The 17,881-nt window shown below is 42.9% G+C and overlaps 2 protein-coding genes across 4 annotated transcripts; one reads left to right on the top strand and one right to left on the bottom strand.

Moving 5' to 3' along the window:
• Positions 1-6,417: 6,417 nt before the first annotated feature.
• LOC117863753 (metal transporter Nramp4) lies at positions 6,418-14,103 on the top strand. 3 transcript variants are annotated; one of them, XM_034747590.2, is made up of 13 exons: positions 6,418-6,903; positions 7,436-7,517; positions 7,978-8,018; positions 8,143-8,221; positions 9,056-9,160; positions 9,710-9,819; positions 10,328-10,509; positions 10,590-10,659; positions 11,010-11,174; positions 11,732-11,836; positions 12,736-12,861; positions 12,946-13,041; positions 13,543-14,103. In XM_034747590.2, exons 1-13 carry the CDS (start codon positions 6,610-6,612, stop codon positions 13,834-13,836), a joined length of 1,749 nt encoding a protein of 582 aa, XP_034603481.1. In that variant the 5' UTR covers positions 6,418-6,609; the 3' UTR covers positions 13,837-14,103. The 3 variants fall into 3 exon arrangements, with proteins under 3 accessions (XP_034603481.1, XP_034603483.1, XP_034603484.1); XM_034747592.2 differs by having other exon boundaries at positions 6,421-6,903; positions 7,439-7,517; XM_034747593.2 differs by having other exon boundaries at positions 6,742-6,903; positions 7,439-7,517; positions 7,983-8,018; positions 13,543-14,031.
• A 643-nt stretch (positions 14,104-14,746) lies between these two features.
• Positions 14,747-17,700, bottom strand: LOC117863754 (uncharacterized). Its single transcript, XM_034747594.2, has 6 exons — positions 17,547-17,700; positions 17,329-17,417; positions 16,923-17,097; positions 15,704-16,684; positions 15,321-15,378; positions 14,747-15,105 (listed from the first exon to the last, which is right to left on the bottom strand). Exons 1-6 carry the CDS (start codon positions 17,646-17,648, stop codon positions 15,035-15,037), a joined length of 1,476 nt encoding a protein of 491 aa, XP_034603485.1. The 5' UTR covers positions 17,649-17,700; the 3' UTR covers positions 14,747-15,034.
• Positions 17,701-17,881: the final 181 nt, after the last annotated feature.

Raw genomic sequence — 17,881 nt, 5'->3', positions numbered from 1 at the left:
CAAAAAAGAGTGCACAGGCTCGTACACAAAATTGAACGGTGGAAACAAATAAAGTACCATTAAGTACGAAAATAGAAGTACCAAGAAGTACCAAAATTAGTGAGAAATTACTATGATGCACTTCTTTTTAATTATGTGTATCTATTTAATTCTTTTTTTAAGAAGGATAAGAGGATATAGGGTTGGAAATGTTAACTATGTACATTCATCGAGTGTAATATATGCACTCGAATATTTGGATGACTTAAAATGTGAATTATTATTGAGTGGTAAAAGTTCAAATTACTGCCCTCGATTAATTGTGTCATTTGATATAGTTTAGGCGAACTAATAAATAAATAGTTCAGAGAGTCCGGACTTTGCCTATACGTGGAGTAATTTAAAATTTTCATTAAACAATTCTTTTAGAAGATAGATAGGATTGCCTGTAGGGTCTTTTTTTTCATTTTGGCCCTTTTTGCGAAAAAATTTCACAAATAGGCCCCTGACGAAACCAATTCCAAAAATGAACCCTTAGCTTGGCGCCAGGATGGCTGGCGCCAAGCTATAACGTCTTGGCGCCAGCCTCCATGGCGCCAAGGTCCCCGCCATGGCGTGCCCACGTGGCGTGGGATGGATTACGTGGCGTGTCATCGACTACGTGGCGAGCGGGCGGGAGCTTGGCACCAAGATCGGTGGCGCCAAGCCTTTTACCACATCACCGGATCTCCTTCCTTTTGCGCGTCCGTTTCAATTCCCAATCTTGTTTCAAAGTCGCGCCGCCGCCCTCGGAGCCCGCCGCCGCCGCTGCCGGCGCCGTCGCCGCCCGGAGGCCGCCCGCCCCCGCCCAACTCCCGCCCGCCCGGAGCCGCCCCGCGCCCGGTCGCACGGAGCCACCCCGCGCCCGCGCTCGGCCAAAGGCCGCCCGGCGGCCGGAGCCGCCCCGCCCGACGCCCCCACGCGGGCCCCTGCGGCTGCCCCGCGCCCGCGTCCGCCCGAAGGCTGTCTGCCCCCGTCCGGCGCCCGCCCGCCCGGAGCCGCCCCTTGCCTGGCCACCCGGAGGCGCCCCGCGCCCGCGCCCGGCCGAAGGCCGCCCGGCTCCCGGCGCCCCCCGCACGGGCCCCCGCGGCCACCCCGCGCCCACGCCCGCCCGAAGGCCGCCCGCCCCCGCCCGGTGCCCGGAGCCGCCCCGTCCGGAGGCTGCCGCATCAGTGAGGTAAAACTCTAAGAAGAGTTATAGTCAACTAGATAGATAAAGAAGGTAGAATTGGTAGATAAAATAGTTGGATAGATAAATTAGAATTAGATTGTTAGGTATAATTTAGATAGGTAGGTAGAATTGGTAAATGAAATAGTTAGATACATAAATTAGAATAGTTAGGTAGAATTGTTAGATATGAAAACTAATTTATTTTGGTAGTTTATTTTTATGAATTGCAATGATAGAAGCAATAGAGAATACTCATGACACTATTTAACTAGATGGATGTCCAATTTTATTTACGTAGATGTATAGTTAGTTACATAGTAAACTAGTTATTACGATAGTTAGTTAAGTAGTTGTATAGTTAAGTACATAGGTACATATTAGGTGACATAGTTAGCTAGTTGTATGACATAGTTAGTTAGTTGTATTTAGTAGTTAGTAGTCAATTGATACTATCTCATTTCATACTAAAGACATTGTACTTAGAATGCTTCATTTATTATGGACTAAATGAATTGTGTGTCGTTATATTGATGTATTAGATGGAGAACGTAGTGAGCATATATCATGGAGGCACCATGAAAAGGGATGAATATGGATGTGTTAAGTTTGTTGCCATGCAGTGCGAGGTTGTGATATTTGATGAGAAACCCTCATTTAGTGAGTTGCTTGGAAGGGCTCGGGAGGAGCTACATTGTCATGGAGATGATGAAATCACAGTCGAGGGCATACTTCACCTAGGTTCCCCTCTCAACATTCAAAGGAAGATGGTCCCAATTCGGTGTGCAGGCTAGTGGAAAAAATATGTGAGAATGGTTATGAATGGTCATTCCCCAAGTGTTGAAGTGGTTGTTCGTCGGGTGGGAGTTGATCCAAATCCTCGTCGGTTTTCCCGACCAATGGGTCAACGGGCACACTTCGATCCTCCCGTTCCAGAACCTATTATGGACTTGGATGTTGCACCTACGATTCCCGATGCTGAATCTGCCCCTAATGAAGTAGTTGGACATGGTTGTCGGATTGTTGATGATGTGGCGGACTCTCCTAATGAGTTCCTTTTTACTCAGAATGATCCGAGTAAGTGTCTTACCAGTTTCTATTGTTGGGAGCTAACCCCATTCGTTCCATCAATTTTTTCTTTACTCATATTTGTACTTAATGTCGCAGGAGATATTTCACAAAATGTGGATGTGCCTCTAGTTGCTGCGCAAGTGCAATGTGGAGATGGATTGCGTAGCTCCAATAGTGTTGAAATTTTCAATGATGAAGATGCATACGAGATGGGAGTGGATCTTGATTCTGATGATGATCGCCCTATTGGAGAGATGACAGAGAGTGATCTTGAGATGTTCAGGCGTATCTTCCCTGGACGTCGTGATCCGATAGTTTACGAGTTTAGCGATCTTACTCTTTCTGATCAGGCGTTTGCAGAAGGACGTCATGATGAGCTCCTAGATGCTCCTGAAGCTAGTCCTAGTATGGTTATTGAGGAGGGAAGGGTATTTAAGGACCTTCCCGCATTGAAGAGGTGGTTGCAAGCGTTTGCAGTGATACGGAAGAGACCTTACAAAGTGTTGCATTCATATGCGGAGCGCCGTTACACAGTTGTGTGTGACAAGGAACGGTGCCTATGGAGGGTTTGTGCAAGGAAGCAAAATATCACCGGGAAGTGGAAGATCACAAAAGTTGTCGGTCCACACAATTGTGCTGACCATGAGCTTACAATGAGACATCCGCAGCTAACATCTACCCTAATTGCGAAGCGGTTGATGGGAATATTGAAGGAACAACCCAACACGAAAATGAGAACAATTATCAAAACTGTTGAGGAGATTTATGGAGGTTATGTGATAACTTATGGTAAAGCTTGGAGGGCTAAGCAGCGAACGTGGAAGATGATATATGGGGATTGGGAGTCTGGGTACGAGCAGCTGCCAGTGCTTTTTAATGCAATAAAAGTGGTGAATCCAGGCATGCATTATGAGTACATCCCAAAACCAAATGCTTGGAAGGATGGGAGGCAGATATTCGGGCGTGCGTTCTGGTGCTTCCCTCAGTGTGTGGAAGCCTTTAGGCACTGTCGTCCTGTTTTCTCTATTGATGGTACGTTTTTGATTGGCAAATACAGAGGCACACTTCTTATAGCCATATCTTGTGACACGAACAACATGTTGGTTCCTTTGGCATTTGCATTGGTTGAGAGGGATAACAACGACTGTTGGGGATGGTTCTTAAGACTAGTCCGGATACATGTGGTTGGGCCTGGCAGGGAGGTTGGCATCATATCTGATAGGCATCAGGGCATACTTCATGCTGTGCAAGAGCAGATAGACGGGTATCCACCTTTGCATCATCGTTGGTGCACTCGGTACCTTGCGGAGAACCTTCTTCGGAAGGATGGTGTGAAGGATAATTTTGATCTTTTTCAAGTTGCTGCTCGTCAGCTTCAGGACTATTACTTCCAGCGCAAATTGGAGCAGGTCAGGACCGCAACAAATGCAGAAGGTAGACAATGACTCGCTGGTTTGATGAGAGATTTGGATAAGTGGACTAGATCTCACGACGCCGGTGGTTGGAGGTACGAGTTTTAGTGCAGTAACATGGCCGAGTCATTCAATAAGTTGCTATTAGGGATACGTGGTATGCCTGTGAACGCAATCGTTGAATCACCTTCTACAGGCTTGTTGCGTAATTCAATGAAAGACACCGCCAAAGCAGAAGCGTTGCAGAGTGCTGGGGAGAGATGGGCTGAAAACCAAAGAGACACCTCAGCATTGCAAATGAAAGGGCTTCCACACATGAGGTGCAATGTTTTGATCTCGGCACAGGGACTTATCAGGTCAAGCATAGGGGCGGGACAACGACGATGATGATGAGCAGAGGCCCGAGGAGCTTGGCTCGTCTCAGCTTCACGAGGCTTCCTTGACTCAGCCTACACAGGTTGTAGGCACTAGACTACGTTGCCCATGTTCTTCTTACACTCCAGGCACCGACGCCCTTGGTCACAAGGGTAAGGGTAAGACTAGGAGCACTGAGGGTACTTATTGCGAACTATGTGGTATATGGACTTTGTGTTATATGGACTATTTGTGTATATGGACTTTCATTCTGAACTATTACAGATTTTATTATGAATGTGTCACATGCTTGTATGTTTGTATTTATGTTCACTATTCATCTCGTAATTTTGTATGGATTGCATTAAAAAATAGGGGAAATTCTGCCGAAATTTCACTAACAAGTACCCTTTTTATTTTCTGCGGAAATTTCACTAGAGTACAACTTTAAAGTGCATTACATCGCAAAATAAACATAGGTCGTCTACCACTTGCATGTCCATACTTAAAGTGCATCATTATATGACAACATAATAAAAGTCTCATAGTAGAAAATATTGTTCATAAATAAACCATAGAACTAGAAACTAATTATGACTATTGAGTGCAACGAGGCTACTTTCCCTTCCTCAAGGTATCGGGATTCTCCTCAGTCACTGCTTTCGCTCGGCGTGCACGCTCAAGCTTCTTCTCCCTCTCCTCCCTGTTCGGAGCAACACGCCTCCTTTCCTCCTCTTCCTTGTGCTCCTTTTTCGCAGCCTCCTCTCTGAGCCTCTTCTCGTACATCTCCTTCCTCTCTGCATCCCAGCGCAACATATACTCCAAAAACTCCTTGTCTTCAGGATTGATCTCAGTGTCGATCCACTGCTCAAAATCACATAGCGGTGGAGGGGTCTACAACAAATGCAATTGTTATAAAATAAAAAAAATGGTCAATAATTATAAGACAACAACAATTCCTTACCAACATGTTAATGCGGCGCTGACGAAGTGTAGGTTCAAACACAAAGTTGGAACACATCCAATACCTCTGCCTATACGTAGCATGTTCATCGGATTTGGCTATCTTGCAAGGATCGTCGCAAAAGTACATAGGCACTGGAACACCACTAGGCAGAGGTAATGGATCGAAGGCATTTCCGGTCATCTTAGCGCCATAACTACAATTTAGTTTATTTCGTTGTAAGAACCAAACACACTTAACAATAAACTTACAATTAAGGTTTTTTCATTTGATCCACAACAATGAGCACATAACATAACTACGTGCGCTGGGGTTACCTTAGTTTCTTAGCTTTTCCACGCCTCGGCATCCTACATTTGCATGAAACCCTAAGTTCAAAAATGCAACAAATATATAGCGAATCGATGTGAAAAAAAGCTACGAGGGAGAGAGGATACCTTGCTCTTCAAGATCCACGGATCAAATGAAAGTTTCCTAAGCTAAAATGTCGATTCGTAGTATAGGGCGAAGTAGGGAGAGTAAAAACCCAAGAGAGTGAAGAAGAATGAGGAGGAAGTCTCGGGCAGGAAGAAGGGCCGGCGCTTTATGTAGGAGGCTTGGCGCTAGGGAGGCTGGCGCCAAGCCTTGGCGCCACGTCAGACGCCCGAGGACCTTGGCGCCATGGAGACTGGCGCCAAGACGCTGTAGCTTGGCGCCAGCCATCCTGGCGCCAAGCTAAGGGTCCATTTTTTGAATTGGTTTCGCCAGGGATCTATTTGTAAAAAAAATTCGCGAAAAGGGCTAAAATAAAAAAAAGTCGGATTGCCTGTATTTCCTGTCCTTGCATTTGCAGGCCGCCGACCGCGTGCTCTTTTTTGTTGGAGGCCCAGCCTTGTCGCTTCTCGCTTGGCCCACCTTGTGCCTGCTGGTAGCGCGCGCGGCGTTCCCACACATGTCACCAGATCCAATCTCCCCTCCTCCGTACACACACAAACTACACTACACACCATCGCTTTTCTCCGGTAGTACGGAAGCCGCACCCCCACCATCGCTCCCACGACCACCCAACCGGCAGTTCCGGAAGAACCCACTGCTGCCAACCGCCACCGCGATGGCGACGCGATCGAAAGCCTGGCACAGACAAGGCGATCGAGAGCTGCTGCTCGCTGGTCGCTGACTCGCCGTGCAGGCAGGCAGGCTGGCCCAGCAGCTGCTGACCGTCGCTCTCGGCGCCGGCCGGATCCGTCCACCGCCGCAACCGTCCGTACCGCCACCCCCCCCCCCCCCCCCCCCCCCCCCCCCCCCCCCCCCCCCCCCCCCCCCCCCGCAACCCCACACCCCACGCCGTACACGTAGAGGCATCAAGGCCATTAAACTAGAGGATTAGGATTAAACTAGAAGCCGGGTTAGGTGGCCTTCGCACGCCACCACCTGCACGGCGACGACGACTTGCTCCCCCTCCCCTCTCCCTCTCTCGATGCCTGCGTCGCAGCAACCGGATCGACGTGATAGTATAAAGGATTATATATGTTATATATGCATATCTTTGCTGATAAATGAAGGGAACGGGACGGAGCGGAGAGTTGACCCTGCGGGCGCCGCGCTAGCTAGCTGCCAGTTGTTTGCAGCGAGCTTCGTCGTGGATGCAAAAAGTCGCAGCCTGCCCCATGGTTGCCGACCACCACCACCACCACCACCACTCGGGCGCAGCGGCGGCGGCGGCGGTGATGGAGGAGGCCGGGAGGAAGGTGGAGAGGGAAGACCAGCAGCGCGGGAGGGGGAGCGGGAGGGTGGCGGCCGTTGTTGGTGCCAGCGGTGGCGGTGCCGGCGAGATCGAGATAGAGATGGCGGCCGCCGCCACGGCAGGCGGCGCCGCCGGGGCCTCGTCGTCGGGGCAGCAACACGACGATGATGCGGAAGGCAGCCTCCTCCGGCAGGTATGCTCTTGCTCATCTCTCTTCTTACAGTAGCAGCAGGCTTCTCGGGATGGAGTTCCTTAGGCTCGGAGACAGCCATGTGTGGATGCCTCTAGCTGGATCGAGCATTGTTCCTAGCTAGGTAGCTCAGCTAGGATACATGGTTTTTTTGCTTAGCAATGCTAGCCTTCGATTTTCGCTCTATATATGTTGCAAGTAAGTTTTCCCTCCGTTTTTAAATATACAACACTTAGATAAGAAATTTTAATTTTCTATTAACTAATTTCCTTATCCTCAACATCATATATATTGAAAAACAGAGGAAGTCATAGCAAAAGTCTCAACATGGTAGTGTAGTAGTACGATATGACACGGGCAAAATAGCACCGGATGTGTGTTTATGACATGTGGGCCTGGGCATGTCACAGATTTTGATGGTATTTTGGCATCATATACATATAGTTTTAACATGATGCATGATGCTTGGAGGTGGCTTATTTAAACATCTGTTGACTTTGGCTTAATTAATTATATATCACTGCCTTTTTCTTAGCAGAAATCGACATGGAAGAGATTTCTAGCGCATGCTGGACCTGGTTTTCTTATTTCCTTGGCTTACCTTGACCCTAGCAATGGTAATATATATGTCTCATATATTCGAAATACACAAGAATACATATGACATTACAGTGAAGTGAATTTCTGCAAATACTTGATATTTCCTGAAATGCACTTCATTTGGATGATACATGCGTACTCAAGAATCCTTCTTCCTTTTCATCTTTGTTTGACCATGCCTCATGAATAATATCTCCATTTATGCTCTACATATTTTGGCTAGTTGAGCTAGTAGTGATAGTAGGGTAGTACTAGCTGCTGGTTAGCTTTTGATGTTGTGCTCGTGTGGTCTTAAAGCTTAAGATGCTAACCCCACACAACTTGTATTCCCTGTAGATTTTCTACAAAAGCTACTAAAAGTAGGTCTTCGATCTAAAACTATAAGAATGTGAAATAAGCGAGTACGTCTAAAAGATATAGGCTTATTCCTTCTCTTTACGAGTATTTATGTATCGTATGGTTGTATGTTTGGAACAGTGCAGACTGATTTGCAGGCTGGATCAAGTCACAGATACGAGGTAGGTTCCCAACCATTTCTTCGGCTTATCAACTTTTAGTTTTCACTTAGAATAGCTTATGACATCTCACCCCTACATTTTTTCCTTCTACAAGAGTGAGAACTAAACATGTATTTTTTTTCAGTTGTTATGGGTTCTCTTCTTTGGGTTCATTTTTGTATTGATCATACAATCATTGGCAGCAAAATTGGGCATCATTACAGGTGAAACTATTCTTACTATCAAGTTGGTTCTGCAAATGTAACCATTCTAGAAAGATTTACTAACAAAGCAAATGTAGCAATGTGCAGGGAAAAATAGGATTGTTGGCAACAAACGTAAATCAGTTCTTGATTAGTTTCTCTGATAGTGATTTATATATTTCAAATCCAGCCATACCTGTCACTCAACCTAAATTAGTTTGAATGAGAGTTGAGAACATTTTCTTTCACCACAGATTCTACTTGTTGGATCATCCAAATCTTGAGCTAAATCATCACAAGGCCAATATCTGTGCATATACCACCATTTGGAATTCAACTTTTATGAGAAATAATCCTTAAAGTTCTTTATTGAATACTATTGCTTTGTTGTCGCATATGAAAATGCATCCTCTGGGTTCATGGCTGTAGATAATGCATATCCGAGGTTCAACAAATTTCTTTGTTAATTGTTCCTATTTTTCTGGGAATCCAGAACCATCCTGCCTCACCTTTGTTTTTCTTTTTTTAATAATAGGAAGGTTTTTTGTTCCTTTGTTGACATTACTGTTTCTTTTATCCCTTTAAAAATAGTGTGTGCGCTCCATCCTGGCTGCATCCCCTAGGTTTCATGGCTGTAGACAATGAAAGTTACCCACACCCCCTCTGCCACTAAGCCAAAATGGATTCTGAAAGCTCTTTATTAGTTTGTTCCTACATTTTGTGGATCAAAGTATTTTACTCATTTCAACATAGATAAAAGAAATAACCTTCTTCTAATGAACTCTAAAATTTAGAACCTTTTTACTGGTACCCAAGAAAATGACATCTTAATTTCATTGTTGTAACATACAACAGGAAAGCATCTTGCTGAGCTGTGTATGCGTGAATACCCAAAGTATGTGAAGTATGGCCTTTGGTTGCTCATTGAGGTTGGTGTGATTGCTGCCACTGTACCAGGAGGTATTGAGTTTGTTCTTGATCATCTAATTTCTTCCTATGTTGGTTGCTTTGAACGTATGGGAAACATTTAGGAGCAGGTAGCAGTAACTCTTACTAGAATGCGCAATATTTGCCCTGCATGTTTACATATACAATGATGTGCATTGAGCTCTTATAAAGAGGTAAACATTGCGAAACATTATACAATCATATATGACAAATTGAAGTGCAGCACTGGTTAAAAAATTCAAAGCCAACATGTAACGACCCTGTGCATAGCACTTCCTTTACACTTCTGTCATATCTTCCTGTAAAAGGGTTAACTACAAGGTGCACAATTGGAGCGACAAGAATTATAACCTCGTATAGATGCCCAGAACCACCATGTTACTACTACTAATGACCAACTAACAGGGTGACGCAGCAAATAAAACTATGTCAGTTGGCAGTACATGCAAGATCATTTTAACAATTTTTACATATATTCAAACAATATTGTTACAAAAGACATGCCAATTTTGCACATCGATGTGTCCACTAATTGCAACATTGTTTTTGTTCTTTGTGTAGTGTTAGGAACTGCTTTGGCATACAAGATATTGCTCCACATCCCTTTTTGGGCTGGTGTTCTAATATGTGGAGCAAGCACTTTCCTGATCCTAGCTTTACAGAGTTGTGGGGTAAGATTCTCATCTCACCACAAAATAGACAAGTAATTAATATACTCTTCCATCATATAAATAACAGTGTAATATGTAGATCATGTACATTTTCACTGAAATAACCCTTGTGATTTATTTAGAAAATAATATGGATATGTGTCTCCATAATCTTTCCATTTCATTTCTAGAAAGGGGAAAAGTGTGTGATATGAAATATGTGAAAAAGTATGTAGCACAAAAATTCTCATGCCTAAATAGTAACATACATTATATTTCAGATTGCCTACAGTCTTATAACTAATTTTTGTGTGCGTGCAAGCTCCTTCCTCCTTTCTCTTTGTAAAACTCTGCTTATTTTTTCATCCTTGTTATATTTTATATAATCAGTATCAGCAGGGGCCTAGGGGGCTTGCCCCTCTTGTTTCCCAAAAAATAAAAGTAACATATATGGTTTATAAATAAGAAATACGTAGTTCCATTTTGGTGCATATAACTGACATATGGACCATCCATTTTTTTCTTGAAGGTTCGGAAAATGGAGTTCATAGGAGTTATTTTTATTCTCATCATGGCCGCTTGCTTCTTTGTTGAAGTGAACAGTGCCAATCCTCCTATGGGTGAGGTAATTCAGGGCTTGTTCATCCCAAGATTGAGAGGGGCTTACGCTACATCAGACGCAATTGCAGTATTTAGTGCCCTCATTGTACCGTAAGTATCTATAATATGAATTAAACCCTGTTGTGAAATATTAAATATTCATCTCTCACTATTATTTGATATAATGCTAGACATAATCTTTTCCTACATTCATCATTGGTGCTATCAAGAAAAATACCATCTTCTCCAAAAGGAGTCAAGGTAAGTGATCAATATTCATAATAATTCACTTTCAATACTTAGAGCAACATCACATTAAATCTAAGAATGCCCTGCAATATTTCCACAAATTCATATATGCACAATTCTGAAAATGGTGTTTCTGCAGCAAAAATCATAAAAAGGAAAATCATGCAATAGTTAGCTATTTATAAAGGTAGTACATGATGCATTGCATTTTACATCATTGGACACCATGCTTCCCAAATTTTGTATAGTACAAAACTACAAATCATGAGGTTGTATTTACCCTTTAGTATCACTTGTTTGTGTTTCTTTTGTAAAACATTGATATATGTAACTGCAGTTGTAATTTGACCCTTTTTATCCAGGACACATCTACATTCTTCTTGATTGAGAATGCATTTGCTTTGTTCCTTGTGCTACTTGTAAATGTAGCCATTGTGTCAATCACGGGGACTATATGTGCTGATAGTCAGATGGTTGACGACAACTGTAGCGGTCTTACATTGAATTCCACATCTGTATTACTAAAGGTCAGTACTGATGAAAATATTGTGCAGCATCAGTTGTAAACTTTATATAGAAGCATATTAATTACTTAGTGTTGGTCTGTCTTATATTAACAATACTCCCTCTGTCCCAAATTGTAGGTCGTTTTGGCATTTTTAATTCATAGCTTTGCTATGTATCTGGACATAATATATCTAGGTGTATAGCAAAAGTTATGAACCTAGAAATGCCAAAATGATGTACAATCTAGGACGGAGGGAGTAGCAATCAAGCATAAACAACCAGGTTTATTATAAGCTTAATTATTAGACCTTTCCGTTGCAACCTATTGACCCCAGCCAAGGCCAGAAATGAAAAAAAAGGTTCCCATGCCTTTTTAAAATTATTTTCTCATTTGTCCATTCCTCTCAGTCATCTATGTTCCTTTTATCACCCAAACAAATGCAACAAGTTTGACCTAAACTAATCATGAATAGAAGAAGATGGAATATTGGAATTAGGTAAAAAAGAAGAAAACAATCCCATGCGCTTCTTCATTCCTTTTAATTCTTTTGACACACGATGGAATGCTCATGTGCAGAATATGTTTGGGAAATCAAGTTCAAAAATCTATGGCTTGGCGTTATTAGCTTCAGGTCAAAGTTGCACAGTGGCTACCAGCTATTCTGGACAATACATTATGCAGGTAATTTACAAAGAAAGGCTATAAGGAATATCAATTCCTTGTGGATACCAAGAGACAAGTTACCTCATTTGAATTCTACATTTTATATGAAATGACCAACTGCATAGTACGTGTAGAACAAAACCAAGAAATAGGACTGATGTGTGCATGGATTCTAGAGGGTGTGGGCCTGTAGGCCACAGTGAATAATGACGAAGGAGAGGGAGGCTTGAAGCAACTATGTTTGTGTGTGCACGCCTAGTGCGAGGAAGTTACTTCCCACCCAAGTAAAATAAAAGAGAATAAAATATGTTATAGATAACTCGTTTGGCTTGGATGTCTCAGGGGAGGTGGACGGCGTGTGGCGGCCAGCTAAGGTTTGGCGAACCGCACGTCCCATGGGAGACGGATCCTCTGCAGTTGGTGTGTCTGCGGTTGAAGTGACTCAACCGCAGACACACCGACTGCAGAGGATCTCATTCCCATCCCATGATGGCACAACAATAGGATGGTACTGGGCTATGGGGTTCTTAAGTCAGATGTTGGGTTTGATATTAATATTGCCTATTATATCGTGCACAACAAATGTTGTAATCAAAGTTGTGGGTTATAATAAATTCATATGTATGGAAAAGTGGTGAGCAGATGCACATTATTTTTAGACAATCAACTTCTTTAGATAAATTATTTTGCCAAAACTAATAGATGATAGAATTAATACATAAATGTATAGCAAATCAACTCACAATGTTAATTGTGTTTCCAATTCTTAAAATGTAATTTTTGTATGAAAAAAAATCTAACCTACAACCTTTTTGAGTGACAATTGAAACAAACCATCCAGGTTGTTTATCTTTCTAGCTGAACTTTGCTCCCAATCTCTATTAAGTAAAAACTTTTGCCATCTTGATGTGGTACAGGGTTTCTCCGGGATGAGGAAATTCATCATTTACATCATTGCTCCCTGTTTCACCATCATACCTAGTTTGATAATTTGCAGTATTGGTGGTGCCGCTCATGTTCGACAACTTATCTACATATCTGCAGTAACTTCTCTGACAACCACCTTGTCATCATACCGAATAAGCATTAGTCATACAGAATTTTGATAGTTTTTCTTCATCTTGCAGATCATATTAGCTTTTGTGCTGCCATTTGCCCTGGTTCCTCTCCTCAAATTCAGTAGCAGTTGTGCAATGATAGGACCATACAAGAACTCGACTTGTGTAAGCTATCTAATCAATGGATTACTATCAGATTTCTCCATAATATTCTTGATAAACTAATCGGTGTAACATCAATTTTATTACATCAAAGACAGATATTTGCTTAGCCGTTATCTCTAGCACCATTCTACTTGTACCTCAAATATCATGAATGGTGAAGGAACGCTATATAATTGTTACCCTAAAAGATTAAAAAGTAATAACAATTTTTCCAGTGATACTCAGCTACTTGATGTTGTATCATATTTCTTTGTTAACACTGATATTGTTTCACTAGAGAGCAGCATTAACAAGTGGAAAATTTTATATAATATTTAGAGAAAAGCAAGATAAAACTTGTTGATGCATTAACTAAATGTAAATTATTTCCTACATGAAGAATTTTGCATAGAAGAACTTACCTCATTAACAAACACCTTTACCTTTATGTTTTGCATTTGTTAACCCAGTAATTTTTTTGTTATGCATTACACTTACACCAGTTTCTATCTTCACATTTAGATTGTCCGAGTCGCATGGATCCTCTCCATGGTAATTATGGGAGTTAATATTTATTTCTTTTGCACAAGCTTCCTCAGTTGGCTTGTGCATAGTGAACTTCCAAGGATAGCGAACGCAGTAATTAGCACCCTTGTCTTCCCTTTCATGGCGGCATATATCGCAGCTCTAATCTACTTGGTTTTCAAAAAAGTTAGTGTTCCTGTCCCATTCCCTTCCATGTCAGTTTCCAGTGAGACTGAAGTAGCAGACGCACGGAGGCAAGATGACAAGGTTGATGATATCACTGTACATTGATGACAAGCATGGTTAGAAGATAGCATATAAATCTAATTCTTTTATGAACAAAATTCAGTTTGTTCATACAGCATATATTCAAGGAGGGCATCAACCAATGAAAGATGTATATAGCTGTATATATAGCTTGCTGACAGTTGTAGATTTGTTGTTTATTAATATTTAAGCACCTAAAATGTGGAATTTCTCTGTTCATGGTGGACTACGCGAGCAATGCTTACGACTTATCTGGAATGTGAAACAATTCTACGGACCACTAGATCTAAATTGTTTCTTGTACTTCATTTGCTGCATTTCGCAACATGGAACAAGATATGCTGAGGGATCAGTTTTGTTGATGGGTGAAATTTTGCCACTGGAAATTTCTATGTACCTATTTGCCATCCGTTGTGTCACTAAACATGTGGTTCATAGTCTAAACCTGCCATATGTGTTGCCCTTGCCGGGTCACCTCGTTGCAGTCAACTGACGGTCAGCCGCAATTTAGTTGATTTCATTAGAGTCATGAGACTGAAGCAGAGCATTGGAGGTTGATCTCCTGTTGTGGGACACAGGACATGTTTCAACTTTCAATGGTGCTGACTGCTGAGTATGAGAGACATCACCAAAGCACTTCCGCCAAGGGTTCAGTTCAGAGTATGGTTGCAAGTGGCAATGCCTTGGCCGTCAGACTGTCAGGGTGGCTTCAGAAGGTAAGATGAGCACAGGGTCATATTGGGGACAGATTGCTATCAAGCCAAGGAGCTTGGGAGCTGCAGAGGGCTCTGATCAACGATGACTCCAAATTCGCATAGCGCTAAGTGTTGCAAAACGTGTACAACTGGACTCAAGTAATCTTTGACACAGTGGTTGGTAATTGTTTTTCATGAAATTGCGATATACAACTGTCAAATACCCACCAGACTAACGATGGCAAGCGAAGACCGGTCCAACATGTTACACTGCACGCTTTCCTAAGGCATGAAAGCAGCATTTGTACATCAGAACTCAGTTGCAAATAGAACGACATGATACTAATATTAAGGGCCAACATCTCTGCTGTTTTGAACAGGCTCAGTAATAGGAATATATAGCTGAGATCATATTAAGGGGTAGTAATTGGGAGGTAAGACATACAGAAGCGGCATCACCATCTAACAATGGCACGATCCATCTACCAACTAGCTACTCAAGTTGGGAAACAAACTCTGCACAAGTTTCAGCACCAATTCCAGAAGAGTTTGCTGGACTCCCTCTTTTTCTTTGCCTTCTTCGCTGATATTCCTCCTCCTGTCAACAGTTTGCTATTAGTTCTTTCTAGGGGAAAAAATAACCGGCACATTTTTTATTTTCCTATTGCAATGGTGGATTGGTAACCTTTTTTTCATGGTTCAAAACAATATATCGGAAACAGAGATAGCATTTAACTCCTAAACCAACCCTTGTGATGTAATACCCTGAGTACCAAAGAATAAGTGTAAAATTCTGCAAATTAACTGACTTACTGTGTGAATCATGTGATTCCTGCTTATCTTTAGTGACAACCCCAGCAGCTGACGAATTCTGCAAATTTTGGCATCTCATTAGATTTACCAAATAGGCGCTACATCAGTACAGCATCCTACCCATATTTACCAATTACCATTCAGGGGGCTAAGGTGTGGCAACAGGAAATTATGCATCTCTGTGTAAAACTACGATGATAGATGGTGATATGCACATAACGATAGATAATAAAAGTAGAATGCTAAAACTGGTATCATAAGAAAAGGGTGTATCACAAACCAAATCCAGAATCACGGGTGTCGAAAGTAGAAATTGATATTAAATAATTTGAATTAGATAAGCTATTGTCAACTGATCTCTCGAGGTGCAAAATTCAACCTACATTTTCGTGAGAAGTCAGATCAGCAGTGGATGTGTCCCCTTCATTAGGTATCATATTTTGACTAGATGCTTCATGCTGGATCTTTCTCTTCTTGTGGCCGCTCTTCATTAGCCCACCACTTGGCATTCCAAAGACTTTGCCACTTCGCAATCTCCTGACTGGACTGTCTTCTGAACCTTGAACAGCTCCAAACTGTGGAGTCATCCTTTCAGTTGGTAGTTCCAATGCATCTGTACTCCCCAGATTCATTGAAGCTTTGCCACATTTCAGAGTTCCTGGTTTTCCTAAGTCAGAGGATGTAGAGTTTGGATTTTCATTAACTATTGCAGAGTCAATGGGAAGTGTAACTATCTCATGTTCATTTGAACAGCTCTGCATATTCTCATGCTGAATATCTGCATCTTCCTCAGCCTCACTAGAACCTACTCTTCTCCTATAGCTTTCCTTCTCAACTGACATAATTTTGGATGTCGCCAATATGCTGTCATCTACTTTTGAGTTAGGGCAGAAGGAACCTGCATTTTGATTAACTGAAACAGAGCTGATGGAGTGATTATCTAACCCCTGTTCGCTTGTGTCTATCTGCATACTTTCATGCTGATCACTTTCTTGACCACTACAAGATGTTTCTCTAGGTCGTGCCAATGGTTTTCCAGGCATGTTCGTTCTGCCGCCATATAATCCCCCAGATGCAGCCATGTTACCTGCATTACCATCAGGCAAGTTTGAAAGGCTTTGGATAGCAGGTCCATCTGTATTGCTGGTATACCCTGCGGATGAGTAGGAATCATTCTCTTCGGAAGCATATTTCTTTAGATTAGTAAGATCATCGCTTAAGAACTCCTCCATCCAATATTTAACTGAATGCCTTGGTGCATCAGCAGTAGATTCTGATTGTGCTTGTTCATTCTGCTGCTCCATTTTTGGATTAACAAGCTTAAGCCACTGAATCGGAAAGCCAAACTCGAAGCATTTGCACACCTGCATAGAGTAATGAATATAGATAAATTTTCTGGTCACTTCTTAAGGTACTCCAATCAATAAAATTAGCTAGGATAATCAAAGATGGATCAAGTGGAAGTGTCGAAAGGATGGAAGAAAAAGGAATATAGTGAATTGGTGCACAGGGCAGCCCATCAATTTAGTAGCAAATCACCTTCGAAAACTCTGGCTGCTGGACACTAATCATTAATGAGGGGCACAGAGAGAAAGCAGTTACCTTTTCAGGAAATCCATTGTCACGTGTTCGGGGAACGTTCAAGAGACGGCCAATCTGTATTTTGTAACCGTCCTCAGTCTCTATCGCGTGTTGGTCATGGCGCCTCCCGATGGCGGCAGATCTGAACACTCGGCCTGCTACGTTCCTGTTTCCCGTTGAGGATGATGCTCCTTTCCTGCTTGCAGAGTAGGCAACAGCACATTGAGGCCAATGGTGGAGTAGCAACTGAAACTGTTTCGCAACGAATTTCTCTTTTTTGTTTCAGAACCAACGAATTTCTCAAATCGACAAAAATAAGATCATAATTTCCTCTAACTGGGGGACTAGAAAAGGATCACATTTTTCAAACTGGATGCCAATCGGGCAGAAGGAATCGAGAAAATGGAGCAACGGGAGGAGGAGATGCCTCATCTGCGCGGTGGAGGCGATCCCGGCGACGCGGATCTTCCCCTCCTCGCCCTCCACCCTCTCCAGCCACCAGTCGACGAGCACGACCTGAGCGACGCCGCCAAGGAGAGAGTGAGCCCCACCGGACCACCGCGCAGCGGCGCGCAACGAAGAAATGGCAGGGTTTATGGGGGTTTAGGGAAGAGAGCGAGGGAGGGAGGGGCGGAGGGCGCTTACGCATTGCTGCACGTAGGAGACGCGGGGGGCGGCCGCGGCGGAGGGCGCCGGCGGGGTCCGTGTCGCTTCGCCGGTGGATCCCGGCGGGGGCTCGGACGCCATATCCGCGAGCGGGGGAGCGGCAGCGGCGGCGGTGCTCTCCGTTTTTGAAAAGGAAAAAAGGAACAAAATACACGATTTATTTTGTTTTCTTTTTCCTAATAATTTCGGTTCTCCGCTTACAATAAAGTTTAGAAAAGAAGTGTTTCTGCCTAGTTTGTCCTCTCGCAGTCAACTTCTTTTTTAGCAAAAAAAAAACATAGCGCCTAAGAATTCCTTCTTGTATTCTTATTAAA

This window comes from Setaria viridis, chromosome 7 (genome assembly GCF_005286985.2).
Source record: "Setaria viridis chromosome 7, Setaria_viridis_v4.0, whole genome shotgun sequence".
NCBI lineage: Eukaryota > Viridiplantae > Streptophyta > Magnoliopsida > Poales > Poaceae > Setaria > Setaria viridis.
The sequence above is the reverse complement of the archived record's forward strand: the minus strand, read 5'-3'. Positions and strand labels throughout refer to the sequence as shown.

What these genes read in the sequence shown, in the direction of transcription:
- LOC117863754 (XM_034747594.2), bottom strand. Translation starts at nt 17,648, where the DNA reads ATGGCGTCCGAGCCCCCGCCGGGATCCACCGGCGAAGCGACACGGACC. An exon ending in GCCTCCACCGCGCAGATGAG is followed by an intron (nt 17,098 to 17,328) that starts GCATCTCCTCCT and finishes CTCTGCAAGCAG; the next exon opens with GAAAGGAGCATCATCCTCAA. An exon ending in ATCTGACTTCTCACGAAAAT is followed by an intron (nt 15,379 to 15,703) that starts GTAGGTTGAATT and finishes CAAAATTTGCAG; the next exon opens with AATTCGTCAGCTGCTGGGGT.
- LOC117863753 (XM_034747590.2), top strand. Translation starts at nt 6,610, where the DNA reads ATGCAAAAAGTCGCAGCCTGCCCCATGGTTGCCGACCACCACCACCAC. An exon ending in GATCAAGTCACAGATACGAG is followed by an intron (nt 8,019 to 8,142) that starts GTAGGTTCCCAA and finishes ATTTTTTTTCAG; the next exon opens with TTGTTATGGGTTCTCTTCTT. An exon ending in TTTAGTGCCCTCATTGTACC is followed by an intron (nt 10,510 to 10,589) that starts GTAAGTATCTAT and finishes ATATAATGCTAG; the next exon opens with ACATAATCTTTTCCTACATT.